Source organism: Salarias fasciatus, chromosome 20, assembly GCF_902148845.1.
Source record: "Salarias fasciatus chromosome 20, fSalaFa1.1, whole genome shotgun sequence".
NCBI classification, from domain to species: Eukaryota; Metazoa; Chordata; class Actinopteri; order Blenniiformes; family Blenniidae; genus Salarias; species Salarias fasciatus.
The window spans coordinates 23,340,249-23,360,170 of record NC_043764.1 but is presented as its reverse complement, the minus strand read 5'-3'; the positions used below and the strand labels follow the sequence as shown (position 1 = coordinate 23,360,170).

The window sequence follows — 19,922 nt, the reverse complement described above, 5'->3', positions numbered from 1 at the left end:
AATTGGTAGATTTTCTGCTGCCTGTTCAAGTTAAGTTAAAACCCCAAATTTTTCCAATGAACCTAAACTGAAAGATTAGATAATCCTTCATCTGTCCCACAGTGAGGAAATTTTCGAAATAGCTAAAAACGGCTTATAATTTATTTTAGAAAATAACATTTTTTTTTAGATCAAACATAAATGTGGTTAGGGGCGGGATTAAATGTGTTTTACTTCTTCCTACCGCTTTTTGATACGTAATATATATATATATTTAAGCGTGCAGCGTGCCATATATAAAGAAAAGAACGTGCATGTGAGACTCGCCTCCCCCATCAGAAAAAAAAAAAAAGGATGCGCGTATAATTGGAACCATTTGACGGAGCGGGGCGCCTCCTCCACCCCCAGACGGAGGGGCTGAGGCAGCATGACTGGGGACAGCAGCCGAACATTAGCGGGAACTGTCGAAACGGGAAACACACCAGTCCCGTGCATCGTGTGTGCTTCCTGGTGCGGCCATCCCGGAGCGCGTGCGGCTCGGTGAGACGCGCCGCTCAGCCTCCCTTCGACTCGCGTCCGAGCGGCGGACGGGAGCGCAGGAACAACGGATGTGGCCTCACTAGTATATTATTGATGTTTCCAGACATCCGCAGCAGCCCGTGTAGTCCTATTGGGGACGGATTTTTTTTTCTTTCTTTTTTTCTTTTCTTTCCTCTTTTTTTGGGACGCGCAAAGCGACGCAAACAGCCTCTTGAAATTCAAATTTCTTTTGTCTGCGCGGCTCGAGGCAACATTTCTCATGTGTGATCGCGGATTTCAGTGTAAACACGCCGGCCTGCGCTCATGATCGCAGGCGAGGGCAGAAGATTGATAGCTCAGATTGTCCTTGATCGCAAGTTGATTTTTTACTCCGGACTGGAGGAACTGTGGGCTCCAATGGCGTCAGTTTCCAAGGTCTCTATTCTGGATTACTTTAACATTGTGTTTGAAGGTGAAAATGGTAAAATCGAGTCCAACTGCAAGGCTTGTGGCACCAGAATCCAGGCGAAGAGGAGCGTCACGTCCAACTTCGTTACGCATCTCAAGGTAATGGTTTCGATGGATTCTCCTCACTTATTATCTATCAGCCAGTAAGGGCTGACACAGCTGGCTCCAGAGCGTCTCTTATATTGGGTCAGCTGTGTAAACATAATGACAGTCTGTTGCTTCTCTGGAGGCACTGCTCAGTCTCCATCCCCAGAAATCTAAACACGCAAATGAAGTCTTAAATGTGTCATCCAGTGGAAACCTCTGTCTCTCTGTCTCTCCTGCTCAGCGTAAGCACCAGGCCATGTATGATGACTTTGTGAAGAGGAAGGATATGAAGAGAGAGGGTTATTCCTCCGGTTCCCTGCATACTTTCACCACCAATGGAGGGAATGCGCGCTGCTGTCTACCCATCAACGCTGGAGCCGGAGGTGGAGGAGGAGGAGGTGCTGCTGCGGGAGGAATGGGGACTCTTGAAGGAGGAGTCGGAGGAATCTCTGGTGGAAGAGTAACAAAGTTTGACAGACATGACCCACGTCAGGTGCGTGTTGTGGCCCTCCACCACGTGAGATGGAGGTAACTGCATAATGGCAAAATGGGCAGCGTGATTTGTCTCGTTTGCTGTGACTGCAGGTTCTCATCTCGGAGGCGATCGCTAAGATGATCGTGCGTGATCTCCAGCCGGTGTCAGTGGTGGAGAATCAAGGCTTCAGGGAGCTGCTTCAGCTCCTGGAGCCGCGCTACACCCCCGAGCCGCAGCACTACATCCAGAGTCAGCTCCTCCCAGCTTACGCCTACCAGGCCCAGCTGGCGACCCGTCAGGCCCTGGCTTCCGCTCACGCCCTGAGCCTCAGCCTGGATCTCTGGAGGGGCTTAGCTGGAGCCACTTCAGGGTAAGGAGGTAAAATGCGCTAGAAACCCTAAAGTTACACCGTGGTTTGATGATCTCACTGAGAACTTTGCTTTTATTGCAGGTACCTTGGTGTCACCTGTCATTTTCTGACATCGGACTGGCAGATGCGCTCAGCCCTCCTCGCATGCCTTCCTCTGTCTGGTGGCAGCTCGGGCCACCGAGTGCTGTCGGATTTCGATGAAGTGTGTCACTCTCACGGCGTGTCCGGGAGAGCGTATCGCATCGTGGCGGACGCTTTCCTCTCAACGACAGCGCCGAAGCCGTGCAGTCTTCCAGGGTTCCTGATCTCACCTCATCTCGCCAACAGTCAAGGCGGAGATGATGAAGCCGAGGTGGACGGTGGGAACGACGCGGACCAGACGAGCAGGAATGGCCACGGTGAAGGTGGAGAGGGCGGAGAGTGGGAGGACACGTTGGAGCAGAGTCTGGGCGTTTCTCGGGTGGACTGTTTCTCTCGCTGTCTGGAGCAGTGTGTCCGAGAAGGACTGCGCTCCTGTCCTCAGCTGTCCTCCACACTGGCCAAGGCCGCCTGCTTCTACAACTACATCACCTCTGCTGTTCCACCTGAGAAACTCAGCCAGGTGTTTGACAGTCCAGGGTCGATGGTGGGAGGACCGGGAAATATCACCAATGCACCAATGGACTGGGCTACTCAGCTAAAGGCAAGCAGCCTTCATCAGTTTTTTTTGTGCTTTTTCTTAAGAGTATTGAACACACACGTTCTGTAGATATAAGCAGAGCTGACATTTCACATGTTCTTTAATCATTCATTCAGTTATGCTGCTTTTGATTGAAAAAGAAACTAAACACAAATAACAAAATTACCTGCTGTAATTTTACAATATATTTTTTTTTACCAGAAACATTGCTGCACGCAATACATTTGGTTTTTTTACATTAGATTTTGTAGACATATGTCTATGTTACTGTTTAATTAAGTTCTGTTATTGTTCAATTTTTTTCAGTTCAGTTTAATTTGTACAGAAGTAATTATATCCAACAATATCACATGTGGAAGCACATGTGACAGTGAACATAATTTAAAACAAGGAGGAAGCCTCCCATAGATCCAGACCTATGAGTGGTGTTGGTAAGGGAGAAACGAACCAGCAGACTTCAGACAAAAAGCGAATCCACACTCTGCCATCTTAAAGGTGTAATGTAGGATTTTTTCGAAAAGACGAAGCCAAACGTCTGTTACTCGCTTTTTGAAAAACGCGCATGCGCCAGACCATCCTGCTCTGCTGCTTCTCCCGAGGAAACGCCCATCAATGGCGGAAGCGTGCGAGCGCGAGCTCATCTTCTCCGGGCGTGCAGGGCTCTGTTAACAGTTTCTGCGATCGGCCTCGCACATGCAGCTTATTTTCCGAAACAGTTACAGTTTCATTGTGTCAGACTCGCCATTGGTAAGTACTCGCTGAAACCGAAGCTCAGCAGCTACATAAACACTCTGAATGCGCACGCGCAATAAGTAGAACCTTATTGGTAGCGAGCACGTACAATGGCTTTACGAAAGCAGCTCGTCAGAATGATTGACAAACAGACCCACCAGTTATTTTGATGACCCACCCGGAACTCAAAGCAAATAGAACATCCTATATTACACCTTTAACTCAGGTATGAAGCAGAGATCACAAACTTCCAGTAGTCTGCAGGAAGGTATAATAATGACAGAGAGCAGGGCCGCAGACAAAACTATACATCTGAGAACAAATATAATATTTGATAATAACGTGCCTAAATGTGTTCTTATGGATCTAAAACCAGCTAAGTTGTTCTTGTTGTGTATTCAATGAAGGTCCTCCGGCGCCTGCTGGACTCTGTGGAGTTCCTGGAGGAGATGAGTGGTCCGGGGGAGTTGTCCCTCGACGGCACAGAGCGGTCCCTGCTGAGGGAGCTCATCGACACTCTGGAGCCCTTCACTGAAGCCTGGGACATGGTGCACGGCGACAGGCAGGCGGACGCTCAGACAGACCGGCACGTCTCCATCAGCCTGGCCCTGCCGTGTGTTCTGGGTCTCCGGAAGCACCTCGCCGAGACGTCGGCCCCCCACTGCCCCCCTCTGTCGGCGGGCCTCAGCCAGGCTGTAGAGCGTCTGCTCGCCCCCATCTTGGAGAACCCCCTCTACATCACTGCCACCACCCTGGACCCCCAGTTCAAGCTCACCTGGAGCAGCAACCCTGACTGGCACAGGCAGGTTCTCATAGAGGAGCTGTCCAAACACTCCCCTGCCTCCAGCCCCATAGACCTCAACACAGACCTCCACCCTCAGTCCCAGACTCCTCCAGCTCCAGCCCCGTCGCCGGTCTCCTCGCTGTCTCGGCCCTGCAAGCTCTTCTCCTTCATCAAGCAGAGACCCGCCACGCAGGCTAAGAGCCTGGAGCAGGAGCTTGCCGTTTACCTGCGTGAGGAACCCACAGACGAAGAGGCTTTGCATTATTGGCGGCGTAAGGATATAGATTTTCCTCTGCTTTCCCAGGTGGCCAAGCAGGCTTTTACGATCCCTGCTGGTGGCACTGTGGTGGAGAGCATTTTCACTACCGCCGGCCACTGTCTGCTCCCCGGGAGAGGCTGTGTTTTACCAAAAAACCTGGAAACACTCATCTACCTCAAAGCCAACTATAGATTATTATGGACCTAAACAGGAAAAGTCACATATTTCTTTCAATTAAACAGCAAGTGGAGGCTTTATATCTGCAGCAAAGCTACTTCTTGGCTACTAGCCACCACTTCCCTCAACAGAGCTAAACAAGCAACATAATCTTTAACCTGCACACAGTTTGCTATCAAATATAATTACCAATCCACAGTTTACATCCTTGATCTAGTTTCCAGGTTACTGTATGTATGGATTGCTGTCATTTATAACCTGCATACAGATGATCATACTATATACTGTGGACTGGAGCTGAGGGTCAGAAGCAGATCAATGCTAAAGCATTTACTCTAACATTATTTTACCCGATCAGGGTCTCCAGACAACACAAAATCAGCACTCGCTGTTTTCTCAGCTCAAAATACAGCTTCTGTCTGCACCAGCCAACACCCAAGAAAGCCGTAGCATCTGATGTACAGTAACCCAGGAATAATTGTGATGAATTCATTTGACAAGGCGTCAGTTTGTTAAACAACATGTTAGTGCACCCATTGCTTTTTTTCTTTCATGATGTATGTTTACGTCCTCACTGGGAAATCATAATAAATGAGTTTTACTTCCAAGTGCAGAGTTGCATGTGTAAACACACGCATGCATGTCACAGATTGGTTTTTGTGAATCGAGCAAGGCTTAAATCTTCTCTATGTATCTCAGCTTTGTCCCTAATTTAGACTTTAGCCCATCAGTCCTCAAGGGTGGAGGTCAAGTCCATTTCATTTTTATTATCAGCAGCCTCTTTCCTTTTTCAATTTCTTGTCCAAGTCTAGTTGTAAACTTTGAAAAGCTGGAATGGGTTTGACCCTTTGTCTCCCACAGAAAAACTAGCAGAGAATGAGCACTCGTGGCAAAACAGCAAGTTTGCCTCGTCTGACCTCAATGAAATACCCTGAAACTACTTGGCCGGGCATCATTTTGAAGGAGAAATGGTGAACGCAGCTGTGTGTGTATACTCAGGGACTTTGTTTCTCTGGGCTGAGCCAGTGGGGAGGCAGGGTAATTGCAATAATTCCATTACAGTTAAATTTGAGTCAGCAGGCAGACAGCAGTCACATCCTACACAGCCCGCTTTCCTCACGGCCAACTGGCCTCACAAAACCTGACTGTTGAAGTACACCGACGTGGCAGATGGCAGAAAACTGTGCTGCTCTGCTCGTTTTCTGATGATGCTTCAAACCAAGGGCTTTCATGCATCAATTATTGATCTATGTATAATAAGGATCGATAGCAAAGAGCATCAGTCACTTAAAAGATAATTAGATACCGCAGATTATCTGGACCATCACCAGGCTTACATCTCTTTTTCATCCACAGCCTGAATTCAGTGCCCATGTTTTTGTTGTTGCTGAAAACCTCATCAGAACAAGTGTATTACACTGAGGCAGATACAATGAGATTTCCCTCATAGATCATAATTATCAAAGATGACTGTGATCTTAATGATTATCACCGCAGGACGTCTCTGTGGATTTAGATGTGTTGCTCGATTTCTGAGTGAATGTGTCAGCGCGTTTGTCTTTGAAATGTGTGTCTTCATCTTGTACTTTGTGCTTGTTGTTGTCTGTTAGAGCATGTGGAGCAGCTTGCGGTGTCCCTCCCTCCCTCCCTCCCTCCTACTCCCCCTCCACTGGCTCTGACAGCTCATCCATTTGAGTTAGACGGCCGGGCTGGGATGCAGTCTTATTGGTAATTGCCTCTGAAATGAATTACTTGGCTGAGAGTGAGACCGAGGGAGGGGAGGAAATTGTAATTGAACTGCCCTCCCTCCCGCCCTCTCCCTTATGCCTCAAGTTATTACATCTGCAGTGCAGAAAGCCATTTTCCATCCCCTACGTAGACACGCGCAGACACAAAAGTACACACACCCTTACAAAACCAATTGTCCCCCTCCCCCACACATTGGCCTCAGTAGAGCACCATATTGATGCAGGGTGATTTCATAGATTGATTGTTCACGGACACGTGCACACTCGGCCGCTCTGCTCTCACACCGGCAGCACACAGGCAAATACTTTCTGGGCCGGCAGTTGTTTGGTCTGCTCTGTTCTAAATATTCCCCTACTTGGGGCGCCCTTTAGCTGGCCTTTCTAATGCCGAACGGGCAACAGGACATTTGTAGTTGGCACAAATAAAAGTGGTGTTCAGTATCTAAAAAGCCCTGGTTACCCTATACACAGAGAGACACACACTGTTATTAATAACCCGCCTGTTGCTGGCCTGCTGACAGTTCAAAGCCTGATGGATTAAAGAGCGACATCTCGTTGTGTTTGATGCCGTGCATTTATACACTCAATAAGGACTTTCCCTTACGTTATTCAGTAGCTTGCCTCAAGTGTGGAAGTGATTTAAAGCCAGTCTTTCCCTTGCTTCATCGTCCAGCTCACTGGCTCTCAATCTTGTGTTATCCTCTTGGCCTTTTAATAGCCGGGCCATGGAAAGAGGGGGAGTACGTTTACTGAGTCACCTACCCCTGCCGCAGCCACTCATGCACATGTTTTGACTCCAGCCTTAGCACACAATGGGGTCTATTTCTGTAAATGCGCTGGGGTTATCGCTCCACTCACACCCACTCTCTCTCCCCGTCAGCCCCTCTCTATATCTGCTTGCCTTGCCCTCACACACAAAACCATGGCGGACAGAAACAGCCGGTTCAGTGTTAAGAAGAAAGAGAAGAAGGTTGAGAACAAAGGCAGTGATGACAAAGAGAAGGAGAAGGTGAAGGAGAAGACCCTGAAGAAGCCTGAAAAGCCTGTGAAGAAGCCGGAGAAGACTCCCGAGCAGCCCAAAGCGGACGAGAAGAAGAAGAACGGGGAAAGTGAGGCGGCTGCGGGAGCAGAGGCAAAGAGCAGTGAGGAAAATGGAGAGTTTCAGCCCATCGAGCTGCCTCCCTTTGAAATCGTCACAGGGTGGGTTGGATACGAAAAAGAAGCTGTCAGTGTGTGTGAATCAGTGTTCTACTAACCTACTTTGCTCTTTAACATTTCCACATCATTGTCATTTGATGCTTTTTATATGTTCCCAGTCCGTCCTGTCATTTGGACCCTGTATGCCTGATTTGAGTGAGTGAAGACACTAATGACTTTCACCTGCCATCCTCACTAACCCAGTGGTAAGAATAGGGATGAGTCACAGAGCTAACATAGGGCCCCTGCGATATTGCTCCGCCGAGCATCTGTTCCACAGGCTCTGTCCTTTGAGCACAGGCTCTCTGATAATCAAAGCAATAACAGATTTATTCTTGTGATCCATCTGGCTCCTCGTATGCAATTTAACAACAGATTAATAAAGAGAGGCAGGTGGGGAGTGCGCTCCACACAGTGACTGGAACATAAAGGGCCTGACACATTCACAGGCCCTGTGTTGATGTGGGAGCTCACACTATTTATGGAAACATCAGATTATTCAGTGTTTGTTTGCTGTATGTAGAAATTATTTTACGCGGGTTACAATGTGTGGGAGCAATGACACATTTATCACAAATAAAACATGTTCGCTTTTGTCTTCAGCCTGTTAATGAATGCTTTTTCACCTTGATAGTGATGTAAAATTATGTGATTATACAAAATGGCATAATCTAAAAGCTTCAGTCCTACAACCTCAGTGGTAATCAATTGTTTTAGAAATAAAAAAAAAACAATGCTTCTCACTATTGAACCACTTTTATTCATTGTTCACCAGGGAACAGATGAGTCCATTCTACTTCAAGTTTCAGTTCAGGAATGTGGAGTACTCATCTGGGAGAAACAAAACCCTGCTGTGCTTCAGAGTGGATGCGGCAGGAGGCAGCACAGAGCCCCTGAAAGGTTATATGGAAGATGAACATGCCACCGCTCATGCTGAAGAGGCTTTCTTTCAACAGGTAATACACTCAGAGGGCGCAGAAATAATCACATTCTTTACTTAAATAGCAGTAAAAACAACAGGAAAGATTGAAAGACGTACAGGCTGTGAAATGCATGCATACAATGTAACTATTGTCATCATATTATGTTGTTGTTTGTGTAAATAGTAAATATAATAGTAAATGTATCGGCTTAATCTGTTGCACCAATCATTAAGTAACATACAGTAGTTGTGAGTCAAAAACCACATAATAATATTAATATGTATAATGCAATTACATTGAAATTTGTCAGCTTCTGCAGATTTAGCCATTATTAATTAACTGATGTGTTTTCCCAGTCAATACTAATTAAAAATATTGTTAGTGTCACTGATGAGTAATAGGTAATACAGTATTGCATTCTGGTGACAGTGAGCTCACACAAGAGCTCAAGAAACCAGAAAGAAGAAAAAGAAACCAGTTCAAAAGTTTTCTGTTTTATTTTTTAATTAAGCACCAAGCATGACTCTGTTAGTTGTCAGGCTTAATCTGAAAACCTCTCAACTTCTGACAGGATGCATTAACTCACTAATCAGGAAGAGTCATCATGCAGGAAGAGTCAGTAAAACCAATCAGTAAGACTGAAGTAGCATAATAATTTAGAACTTGGATGGAAAACAATCCAGGATTATCTAAATCATTGAGATGTTGCTGTGTGATAATATGAGACAAGACACCAATAAAAAATAATTTGTAGTAGCTGTAGATAGCATTTCTACATTTGTAAAATAATTAAAAAAACAATAGATCTTTATTAATAGATCTATGTCAATAGATCTGTGTCTATAGATCTATGCTAATGTCTGCACTTCCATTTAAAAACTGCCTTTGAATGATCAGGACTCTCTGTGGCTGTATCCCTATCATGTCAGTGACATGATTTGCACCAGTATGGTTCCTTCTTTCTGTATGAAGATGCAATTTAGAACTTTCCTGATTGAGGAGTTTGCAACAATGTGTCGGCTTTAAATGACATCATCTAATTTGACCTAGATATGCAAATACGCAGCTATGCAAAATAGATGATGACGTCATTTAGAGCATTCCTGACTGAGCAGTTTGCAACATTGTATCAGTTTTACAGGTGCAATAAGTAACATTATGAGTGTCACACACATGTGCAACCTGCATGTCAGGTGTAAAGTGCTACAGTTTCCTCACCTCATTGCGACAGTTTCAAAATTACTACAATGTCAGCATAAAGCCAAGCTCTATAATAACTTCTGGTGAAATATCCAAATTCACCTAAGCCTGGCTTTGAGGTTAATGCTAGTTTGCTGTCTTTCATGGCAGCATCTTGTAGTCTGGTTTTGGCGAACAGGCTTTAAGTTTGACACCTCTGTTTCACTGAACTTTGAATTAGAAGTAAAACAAGTAAATTATGAGACACTTTTAAATAATGTAACAACTAGAAAGTAGAGATATTTGTGTACAAATGTAAAAAGTAATCAATAAAATATTTTCTTACTGGGAATCAATAGATTTTTTTCATTATTATTATTATTATTATTATTATTATTATTATTATTATTATTATTATTAATACATTTATTTCACTTATAAAAGTCCATTAATTTGCTGTGTTTCCTCATTGTTAATAAAACAACATGTTTGAAACTAGGTGTTGACACAAGTGTCCCCTCCTCAGGTGCTTCCTAATCCGTCCCAGGAGTGTGAAGTGACCTGGTACGTTTCATCCAGTCCGTGTGCAGAATGTGCAGCCAAGCTGACCACCATCCTCCAGCAGCGCAAGAAGCTCCGTCTCTGCATCTTCTGCTCCCGCCTCTTTGACTGGGAGCAGCCGGAAATCGTGGAGGGCCTCAAGGCCCTGGCAGGGGCCGGATGCAAGCTGCGAATGATGAAGCCATGTGACTTCCTGCATGTTTGGGAAACATACGTGGAGAAGGAGGAGGAGAGCTTCACACCATGGGAAGACTGTCAGGAGAACTACAACTACTACGTGGAGAAACTGATGGATATCCTCAAGTAGATCTTCATCAGTAAGTGGGTTCAAATGGAAACAAGCTCAACAAGCTCGTATAACCACTCCTCTCTCCATGTGAATTTTGTCCTCTATGTTGTTGCAGGTCTGAAAGATCTCCGGGCAGACTCAAGAGCAGCCCACTTGTGAGGTTTTCACTGGTTCAGTGTGTGTTTTATTGCAGATCAGTATAAGCTTGAATGAATACTGATGGCAAGGTTTTATACTTTTTATTTTGATAATTTCATAGTGAGAATAAAAATATGTTTTAACTTGTAGATATGAAACAAGTGGATACACTGTATGAGCACAAGATGCAAAAGTATTTACACCATTAAATAAGCTTCGGAGACAATCTGCTGACATCTGGTGTTTGTCTGGAGAACTGGAACAGTACATTTTCTGCAGGCATCAGTTACTGGAGGCTAACAATAATGGCAATTTAGGCTTGTTACATAAATAAAGTTTCACATCGAACATTGCCTTTTATTTAAAAAATATCTTAAGTAATCTAAAAAATTGTGAAATATAAATATGTACAATCCAAGAGGTGTTTTGTCTTGACAGATATTTACATACAGTAACAATGGGTATATAACATGTTATATCATTTTATATTTTTCAGTTGTACAACTTAAATGAATCCAAATGTTTTACACACGTTGAAGGTCAGATAACGGCAGTTAAGTTCAAGCAAAGGTTTAAGCAAATCTGACATGATAAAAATAAAAGCATCTACAGGAGATCAATGCTGAAAGGAAAGCAGGCCACCATTCTTTTCTTCTTTATCCGGTTCGCCTCCCATCACACCTAAAGCAGAAGAAATGAGAAGTAAAATGATGGCTCAGCAGTGCATTGTGGAGCAAAACTGTCTCATTATCATGCATTCTTAATTTAAATACCATTCTCCTCCTGCGAGCTTATTGGCAAAGGTGTTGTTTCACTGCAAATTGTTCCGTTTTCTTCCTCTTCTGCAGATTATTTAAAGAGACAATCAGGAAATGAAGAGAGTGTCAGTACAAACCATGACAAATCAGAGTTTCATTTTACCAGCTTGTAGAGTAAAACTAGATGCTTAAAAAACCAAACATAACTGTCTTTGCAAATTTGTAATTCATTTGGCCTCCAGACAAAACAATGCATTGTTTTTGTTTGACATCCGGATGCTTTGAGGGATGTTTCACAATCATATGACATTTTCTAGAAACATGAAGTGGTTATTTGATGGAGGAAATAATCAGCATTTGCACCTTTACAAGAAAAAAATAAGGAAATTGAGTGAGTTGAATCCATCTGAGGGTGATTCACCTTTAGGTGGTGCATTCAGTGAGGCATCAGTGATGTAATCAGCCAGAGGACAGGGAGCATCTGCAGCAGGAGGAAGGAGGGAACTCGATCAAAGTTTAAAATATCAAACCACAAGTGAAGAAAGCAGGCGTCAGCGTACCAGTCATGTTCTTCAGTTGAGCCATGGAGAGAAACAGGTTGGCGTCTTCTGGATTCTCGTCTTTTTCAACTGGATGACAAGGAGAAGTGAGAGGTGAACTCAGTTTACGAGAACATTTTCAGACAAGATGCAGTTTTAAGATGAACAAACGTCGACTCGACTAACTGACTCATTTTATTTGAGTTTTACATCTCAGTTTAATGTCTATTGGACTGTAAGATAAGAGCATAATAACCTATAAATGGATGTCAAACATAAGGCTTGTGGGCCCAGTCTGGCCTGCCAAACCGTCAAGAAAATTGTAAGAATTTCAAAATAAACATTGGAAACACGGAGACCTGAGCTGAGATATCAGTGACGCTGTCAGGAATGCAAACAACTAAAATATGTTTGACAGCCATGCTGTAAATACTGTTGATTCCAATTTATTCTCTCATTTCAGTCTGAAAATTCATATATTTCATGCATTCCCTACAAAATTCATCAATCTGCAACGTTCTTTTTTGGATTGCAACGGACAAAAGCCGACACTGTTTCAGCACAGGGGATTCCTGAAGCCTTGAATTTTGCAAACAGTCAGTATGGCTTTGGTGACAAAGCCGTTTTGTTAAAAAAAAATTATCTGAAAGGGCATCACTGAACTCTCTGCTGCCATCTGCTGTTCTGAGCTGCTGGATCATGAGCTTAGTGTTCTTGAAACCCACAGGTGAGAAACATAATAGGAGTTAATATCTTCATTTTGTCCGATACCACTGAACTGAATGCTACTGTTTGTGTACGAACACACTTTCTTTAAAAAGCTTATTTGCTGAAGGCTGGAACCAAAACAGAGAAAAAACTTCAATAAGACAATCTTTTCATGGTAAGATCAATTTATCACTATACTGTTTTAGGCCATAGTAATGCTGATTTGCACTCAGAAACTCAAGGAAAACCTGGTTTGCGGAAGACTTTGAAGAAAATACAGCCGAGAAAGGTGGCGATGATGCCGAAGAAGATGATTCCAGCGATGGAGAGGAGCACCCGCCTCCTCAAAACTGTGCATTAAAAAGAAAAGAAAAAAAGATGATTGAAAAAAAAAAGAAAGGAAAAAACCCAGCCAAAACTGCAAATTTCAGGCCTAAGCGATACTCACGAAGGTTTTTGGTCGCATAAGAGTCACTTTGTTTTGAATACGACGGTCTCCCGCTGCGAATGCCACGACATCTGTAGTCACTCTGATCGGGGTCATTCTGGGGCGTGACAAAATGTCTCTCAGCGGTCACCAGCTCAATCTCTTTCTCTTCTTTGTACCTGTTTTGATTGAAATTTTGTGAATTTTTAACATCTTTTCGAATTCAATTCCAAAAGAGGACTTAAAAGTTTGGGTTTTACCACGTGTAGTTCCACTCGACGTTACTTTCTTCCACCTTACATTTGAGCACCAAGCTGTCGGTGGAGAAGGCTTCTGCCCATCCGGTTAGGACGACGATGCTCGCCTTTGGACGCTCTGCAACAAATACATTCCACGTCAGATGATTTTAAAAGAAATTTAAAAAGCAAAACAAAAAGCACGTACCCTTAACCTGAAGCTTGACAGCTTCACTCATGATGCTGAAAGGCTTATTCATTTTTCTTGAGATTTGGCATTGATACGATCCGGCACTGGCGGCGTCAACCTTGCTGATGTTGTGAGAGTTTCTAGATGCGACAGCTCGGCCGTCTTTGAACAACAGGTAATCCCAGCCGGAGGAAACATTGACGTGACAGCTAAAGGCCACTGATTCGTCGGTGTACATGAAACTGTGGACGGGATCCTGCATCAGTGTGACCACAGGTTTGTCATCTGGGGGCAGAAAATAATTGACAACCATTAAAAAAAAGAAAAGAAAAAAAAATCAGGCCATGCAGTCTATTTGAAGGAGAACTTGTCTTTTGACTGGGGCACAGTTTTCATGTGCTGATATCTACTTCCTCATTATAATCCGACAACAGCTGCTGTTTTGCTCTAAATGTCATCAACTTTCCAGCAGAGTTTCACAAGACATACGATACCATGCCAACTGTATCCTGAGGAAGTTACAGCAAAGTCAACCAATTCCAAACTTGTGAATTAAAGGGTTGTGTGGTGACAGTCCTGGAGGAGGGGTAATGCACTGGACAAGTGGTGGCTGGTAAAAGAGATTCTTGTTTGTGTCAAACGTGTGTTCAAGCTGCTTAAAATGTCAAACTGCTCCTTTAAAGAGGCTTTATATATCACAAGTAAAGGGTTTTTTGTTTTGTTGAGTCACTTCAGAGCCCAGTTTCTCTCAAATTGTGACTTTAGGTCATTTCTAAATGCCTCTTGCTTATGGCTTGTTTATCACCTAATCGATCATTTCATTGGACTGAGGACGAGCAGGATGGCAGATCTTCAGGACTGGACATGTTGGACTTAGCTGGTAATTCGTAATTGTCTGGTTTTACTGTGAAGTCCGGGAGTCGGAGAAGCTCACCATAAACCTGTAGCGCGAGCGGAGGACTGGCCTTGCTGCTGACCGACCTGCGGGCCGACCCGCTCTTCAGTTTTCCCGAGCAGCTGTAATTTCCACTCTGTGACACCGAATCAACAGCGATGGAAAGAGTCGCTCTATCGCTGCCAAAAGACACGGTTTTGTCGTCGTTGACCTTCTCTGCGTCTTTGTACCACTCATACGTCCAGACGGAACTATTGAGCTCCATGCCACAGCCCAGCGTCACGCTTTCAGAGCGGAACACGTCCAACCACCGGGTCACGCTTCTCAAAGATGGAACTGGGATCTCTACAAGAGGCCAGATGGATTAGACGATTAACACATGTTTATTTTCAGTTATTTTGCAAAAACAACCAAACTTTTATTGGCTCACCAGATATGACTAATTTCCGCTTGTTGCTGTGCTCCGTTTTAAACCCTGTTTTGTTTCTTTCTGCCCTGCACTCATAGGTCCCACTGTCTGACAGACTGACAGCATCAATTCTAAAGCTGTTGTTGGTTGCAGGAAGAGGTTTTCCATCTTTGAGCCAGTAATAGTTCCATTCAGTTAAGAGATCAACGTTACATTCGAAGGTCGCTGACTCTCCAATGTACAGCTGGTCAACATCTGGCTGCAGAGTGATGGAAGGCTTGGGTTTTTTCCCTGAGCAGTTAGAAAAACAGAAACCATGAATGCATCTGTGTGATTGGTTAGCCGATCATAGAATCATTGATTTTCCTGATACCACGAATAAATCTTTAAAGGACGTCAATAAAAACATACCTCTGACTTGGAAGACTACAGGTTGACTTTTATCAGTGGTAAAAACTTCAGTGTTTCCTCTTTTTGCCGCACATTGATATGAAACACTGTTAGTTGTTCCAGTAAGATTAAGAGTATGGATATTGCTTTTTGATTCTGCAAGACGTCCACCGTTTTTGGTCCACATGTACTCCCAGTCAGGTTCATTCCCCATCACATCCATATGGCAGGTGAAGGACACCGATTCTCCAGGATACATCACCGTGTACTCCGCATCCCGCCGTACAGTGACACTGGGCTTTTTATCTGAGAGAAGGCAACATGCTATTAGGATCACTGTGCAACACTAAACATTTTCTAATATATGAATAATATAAAGTACGCCCCATAATGGACTGTCAAAATAAAATAATAAATAAATAAAATAACAGACTCACCGTACACTGTGAGAGCCAGCTGGGAGCTGGACCTGCTGATGACAGGCCTGTTCTGCAGGTTTCCTTTACACTCGTACCGTCCTTTATGCTGAGCTGAGGCAGACCTGATGGTGAGAGTCGCTCCGTCCGAGTCAAACGACAAGCCCTCAGCAGCCAGGAGCGGCTTGGAGTCTTTGTACCAGGTGTATTTCCAGCCAGAGTCGCTCTCAACCCTACAGCGAAACTTCACGCTCTCCGTGGGAAACACATCCTGCCACTTGGTTACAGGCGTCGCCACAGAAGTGGGGATTTCTAAAGACAGGAAGACGTGTTCACTCTCCAGAACACACTGAGAAACATTTAGAAATACTATGAAATGAATGCCTTTATCAATGATTAACACCTTTTTTTGTATTTCCATTTAAATTTACGCGAAAATGAGAAGTACAGTTTACTCAATGTGCTCATAAAGGGTTAAAATAAATGAAATATTTAGAGTAGGAAAATGCCATGGCCGCAGTTTCAGTTTGACGGTCAGAATTAGCCGGTTTCCTCTCAAACAGTTTTTCTTTTCGTTTCTTTTGAACCCCACCCATGTAAATACATGCATCGCCCAGTACCCGGTGCTAAACCACAGCATCCTGTTTCAAGAGGACGAGGGCGCTTCCCACAAGATCAGCTAAAGCAAAAATGTTTTCTACAGCAAACATGTTGATTTTTTTTTCCTACTTACCAAGAACAGTCAGTGGTATTCTGTCACTGTGATCTGTTTTAGTTATTTCACCTCTGTAGGCCTTGCAAGAGTAAAAGCCTCCATCAGAAGAGTCAAGTGAAATGCTGATGTCTTTGCTGTAGCGAGGGAACTGATCTTCATCTTTGTACCACGCATATTCCCAGCCAGAGGACACAGGGACTTTGCAAGAGAAGTTGGCTGTCTCCCCGATGTACATCTGATCGAAGGCAGGATCTTTTTGAATTGCAGACTTGGGCAGGTTTTCTGAAACAGAGAAATCTGGTGTAAAACACTCGACGTATATTATTTGTTGTGATTATATAACAAATTCTAACTCTTTAACTTTATTTAAAAAGTGATGAAATAGCTTAATATCTATCACGATAACCTCAGTCAGCACATTTCTGAGAAACCCTGAATGTGGCTGAGAGATACACTCTCACTGTGTGTCGCAATGACCACACGAAAACTTCACTTCATTTATTGAGAAATTTTAAAGAAGACATGGCGCCTCGCTTTAGCAAGAATAGACACAAACAGTAAACTCACAGCATGTCGCTACAGCAGAAGATAAAAAAGACAATGTTACATGTGGTGTGCTTATTTAAACAAGGCGGCTGAACAGGTAATTAAAATGCTTATGTAATGTAAATAGGAAGTCACCATAAACTGTGAGGGCGGTGCTGTTGCTGGGTCCTGAGGTGACTCCTCTGGACTCCAGGTGAGCTCTGCAGGTGTATTGGCCCTGGTCGCTCCGACGGACCGCAGAGATGTTGAGCCTCCCTTCGTCCTCATCCAGGCTCAGGACGTCGTCCTCCTGAAGCGCCTGCTGATTTTTGTACCACGAGTACGTCCAGTCAAGGTCGCTCACTTCACAGCTGAATTCCACAACCTCATTTTCAAACACATCGGGCCAGGGAGTCAGCAGCGTCAGAGATGGCGTGGGAGGCTCTGAAATCGGGCACCACAAAGACATGTTCGTGTTAAATCATCAGTGTGGATGTGGCTGAAGATCTGCAGTTAATAGTTGACCTGCAGTGGAGTTTTTTGACAGAACATCTGACAACTGATCACTTCATTCCAACAGTATTTCTAGCACTATTTTTGTAAATGCTTTACAGATTAAACACAGCTAAATTCAGGTCTGTTGATGAGAAGAGAATCTTCATAATCAGGATGCCTGCAGTTACTGACAGAGCTAAAGCAGAAAGCTGGTGTTTATGCGTCACATTAATAATCAGCAACAGGATCACAGTCATGGGGCGTGCATGTAAACAGGAGTTCAAAGAAATAGCAACATAAATCAGGAGTGAAGCTGCTTCTGATATTGATAATGGCGCTAAAAACCTCATCCGTTTTCATGTCTGACTTAATTCTTTTTAAGCCCGCTGAACTGGCAGTATCTGAAACTGAGTCATTCCTGTAGTAACTGCAATCAGTCACCTGGACCGAGTTGGGCAGCATCGCAGCAACGAGCTGCTTTATGATCTGTTGAAAGCAACACCCCCATTTCCGTAATCAAGGGTGCAAAACGTTGAAGCATCCCGTAGCCGCACAGGCGTCTGCTTACCGGAGACCTCCAGAGATGCAGCTTCGCTGTCCGCTGTGGAGACCGCGCCCTTGCCCCTCTGGGCTTTGCAGTGGTATGTTCCACTCGTCATCTGAGAGACAGTTATCTCCAAGGTTTTACTAGAACCTCCATGTAGTTTGCTGTTATGGTACCACAGAAATTCCCATCCGGAATCCTTCTCCAGCATGCAGGTGAAGGTGATCTTCTCTCCGGGATACATCGGCTTGAAGTTTGGTTTTGGGATCACCCTGGGTTTGGGAATATCTCCAGAGAGAGAGAAATGACAAACACTGTCACGATTATGTACATCTCAAAATATGGCATAAAACACAGAGGATTGGATGTAATCAAGCGTACCAGAAACTCTGAGTTTGAGTGAGTTGCTGCGGCGAGTGAAAACCTTTCTTGTTTTGTGCCGACCTTCGCAGTAATAATCTGCTTCATTTTGAGCCGTGACAGTCAGCACCGAGCCATCTTCTGAGAAAGAGTAATTTGGACCGGGGTCTATTTTCCCCCCCCCGCTGGCCGTGAACCAGCTGAAGGTCCAGTCCGAGCTGTCGGGGACGCTGCAATTTAACTCCACTTTCTCAGTGGCGAACACGTCCAAAGAGGTTTCCCCCTTCTGGAGAACAGGCACAGGAGGCTCTGAAAGGTTAACATCACAGAGTGGGTCAGAATACAAATGACAAATAATAACCTTGATTTCAGAGAGACCATTATATTTAAAAGTAAAACAGATCTATCATCGGGTTTCTCTCACAGCTTTGAGTTGAAAAGCTGAGAAAAGTGTGTAAAGGTGCCATATGTGGCCTGTGATCTTCAAATCGCCCACATATTTCCTGCAAGCTGCAAAAGTTATTCTTTGAGCTGCAAAAAACATTAATTTACCATAATATCTGCACGCAGTGGAAAAAGTAATCACGTTATCTTGCCTCCATGGACTTTGCGCCGACTCATATAAAATGAGTTTGGAGGCTCGTCGAGATCAAAAGTCACTGACAATCTGTAAAATTCTTGTAACGTACACAGTTGTCTCTGTTCTGATGCAGGAAGTGACTGTTCATCACAGGAAACCACCTTAAGTCGTCACTTATTTTAAAGTGTTGCAATGATTCATGATAACATCATGAAGGTGAAGACTCACCGTAGGCAGGGGTTGTAGGGGCGTAGTCAGTTACGACTAGATGAAAGGAGAACACAGTTTTTTTGTCAAGATCAAGCAAATCAAGCAAGATTGAGATTTAAAATCTCATGACTGCTGTGAGGAAATTAGTAATGATGAACTTAAACATGTAACAGCCACTCGTAAATTTGCTTCAGTGATTCTGTTTCGACTGTTTTGCATGATTTCCCACGCATTTTCACAGTTGCCTCCGAGATATTCTGCTAATTATCACTCTTTTTTTAAAATATAATTCACAGTGCACCTAATAAAACCAGGCGAGTCTGCAATTGATCGCATGACGCTGAAGAACTTCATGTTCCTCATGACAGTTTTACTCATCGTTTACTTCCTAAATAAAGTCACTCAAAAACCACAACAGTTTGCATGTTTGAAACGGACATTTTCACAAAAAAAAAAGTGAACATTTCAGATGCTTTGTCACTCAAACATGAATGTTTTCTTAATTACCATCCTCAGGAGTCTGAGCTGCACACGCTGCGATCACACCTGTCAAATGACACGACGGTGTTTAATAGCAATCAGCTCTTTAATGACAAAACACTCATAAATCAAAACAAAGAAGTCAAACTTACATAAAGCAGAGAAGACCTTCGACAGCCACATTTTCCACTCAGCTGCACATGTAGAAGCTGAAGTGACTCATTTATCTGCAGTGTTCAGTAAAGGAAGTAGACAACAGCATAAATGTGTGTGTGTGTGTGTGTGTGTGTGTGTTTGTGAGAGAGAGAGAGAGAGAGAGAGAGAGAGAGAGAGAGAGAGAGAGAGAGGGAGAGAGAGAGAGAGAGAGAAGTTTGTTTCTAAACTCACCTCAGGACAGCAGCTTTCCTGTTCCTGTTACATCTGCTTTTTTCCCCCCATGCAACAGGAAATGTGTTGGTGAACCACAGTATCTCACACAGTT

General features: G+C 43.9%; 4 protein-coding genes across 4 annotated transcripts in view; 3 read left to right on the top strand and 1 right to left on the bottom strand.

Moving 5' to 3' along the window:
• Positions 1 to 19,922, top strand: part of LOC115408633 (rho-related GTP-binding protein RhoA-D) — a 644,285-nt gene that overhangs the window by 121,618 nt on the left and 502,745 nt on the right. The window lies entirely within an intron of this gene.
• LOC115408603 (zinc finger BED domain-containing protein 6) lies at positions 515 to 5,137 on the top strand. Its single transcript, XM_030119447.1, has 5 exons — positions 515 to 1,065; positions 1,295 to 1,546; positions 1,639 to 1,898; positions 1,980 to 2,580; positions 3,717 to 5,137. The coding sequence occupies exons 1-5, from the start codon at positions 823 to 825 to the stop codon at positions 4,557 to 4,559; spliced, it is 2,199 nt and encodes a 732-aa protein (XP_029975307.1). The 5' UTR covers positions 515 to 822; the 3' UTR covers positions 4,560 to 5,137.
• Positions 7,120 to 10,780, top strand: apobec2b (apolipoprotein B mRNA editing enzyme, catalytic polypeptide-like 2b). The gene is made up of 4 exons (XM_030119470.1): positions 7,120 to 7,477; positions 8,250 to 8,430; positions 10,103 to 10,454; positions 10,542 to 10,780. Exons 1-3 carry the CDS (start codon positions 7,200 to 7,202, stop codon positions 10,442 to 10,444), a joined length of 801 nt encoding a protein of 266 aa, XP_029975330.1. The 5' UTR covers positions 7,120 to 7,199; the 3' UTR covers positions 10,445 to 10,454; positions 10,542 to 10,780.
• On the bottom strand, positions 10,650 to 19,728 carry LOC115408596 (titin). Its single transcript, XM_030119437.1, has 19 exons — positions 19,594 to 19,728; positions 19,469 to 19,507; positions 18,980 to 19,015; positions 18,193 to 18,480; positions 17,836 to 18,099; positions 16,929 to 17,216; positions 16,266 to 16,529; positions 15,554 to 15,844; positions 15,138 to 15,422; positions 14,748 to 15,017; positions 14,357 to 14,662; positions 13,441 to 13,707; positions 13,257 to 13,371; positions 13,018 to 13,175; positions 12,818 to 12,919; positions 11,883 to 11,951; positions 11,744 to 11,803; positions 11,338 to 11,406; positions 10,650 to 11,245 (listed from the first exon to the last, which is right to left on the bottom strand). The coding sequence occupies exons 1-19, from the start codon at positions 19,622 to 19,624 to the stop codon at positions 11,181 to 11,183; spliced, it is 3,267 nt and encodes a 1,088-aa protein (XP_029975297.1). The 5' UTR covers positions 19,625 to 19,728; the 3' UTR covers positions 10,650 to 11,180.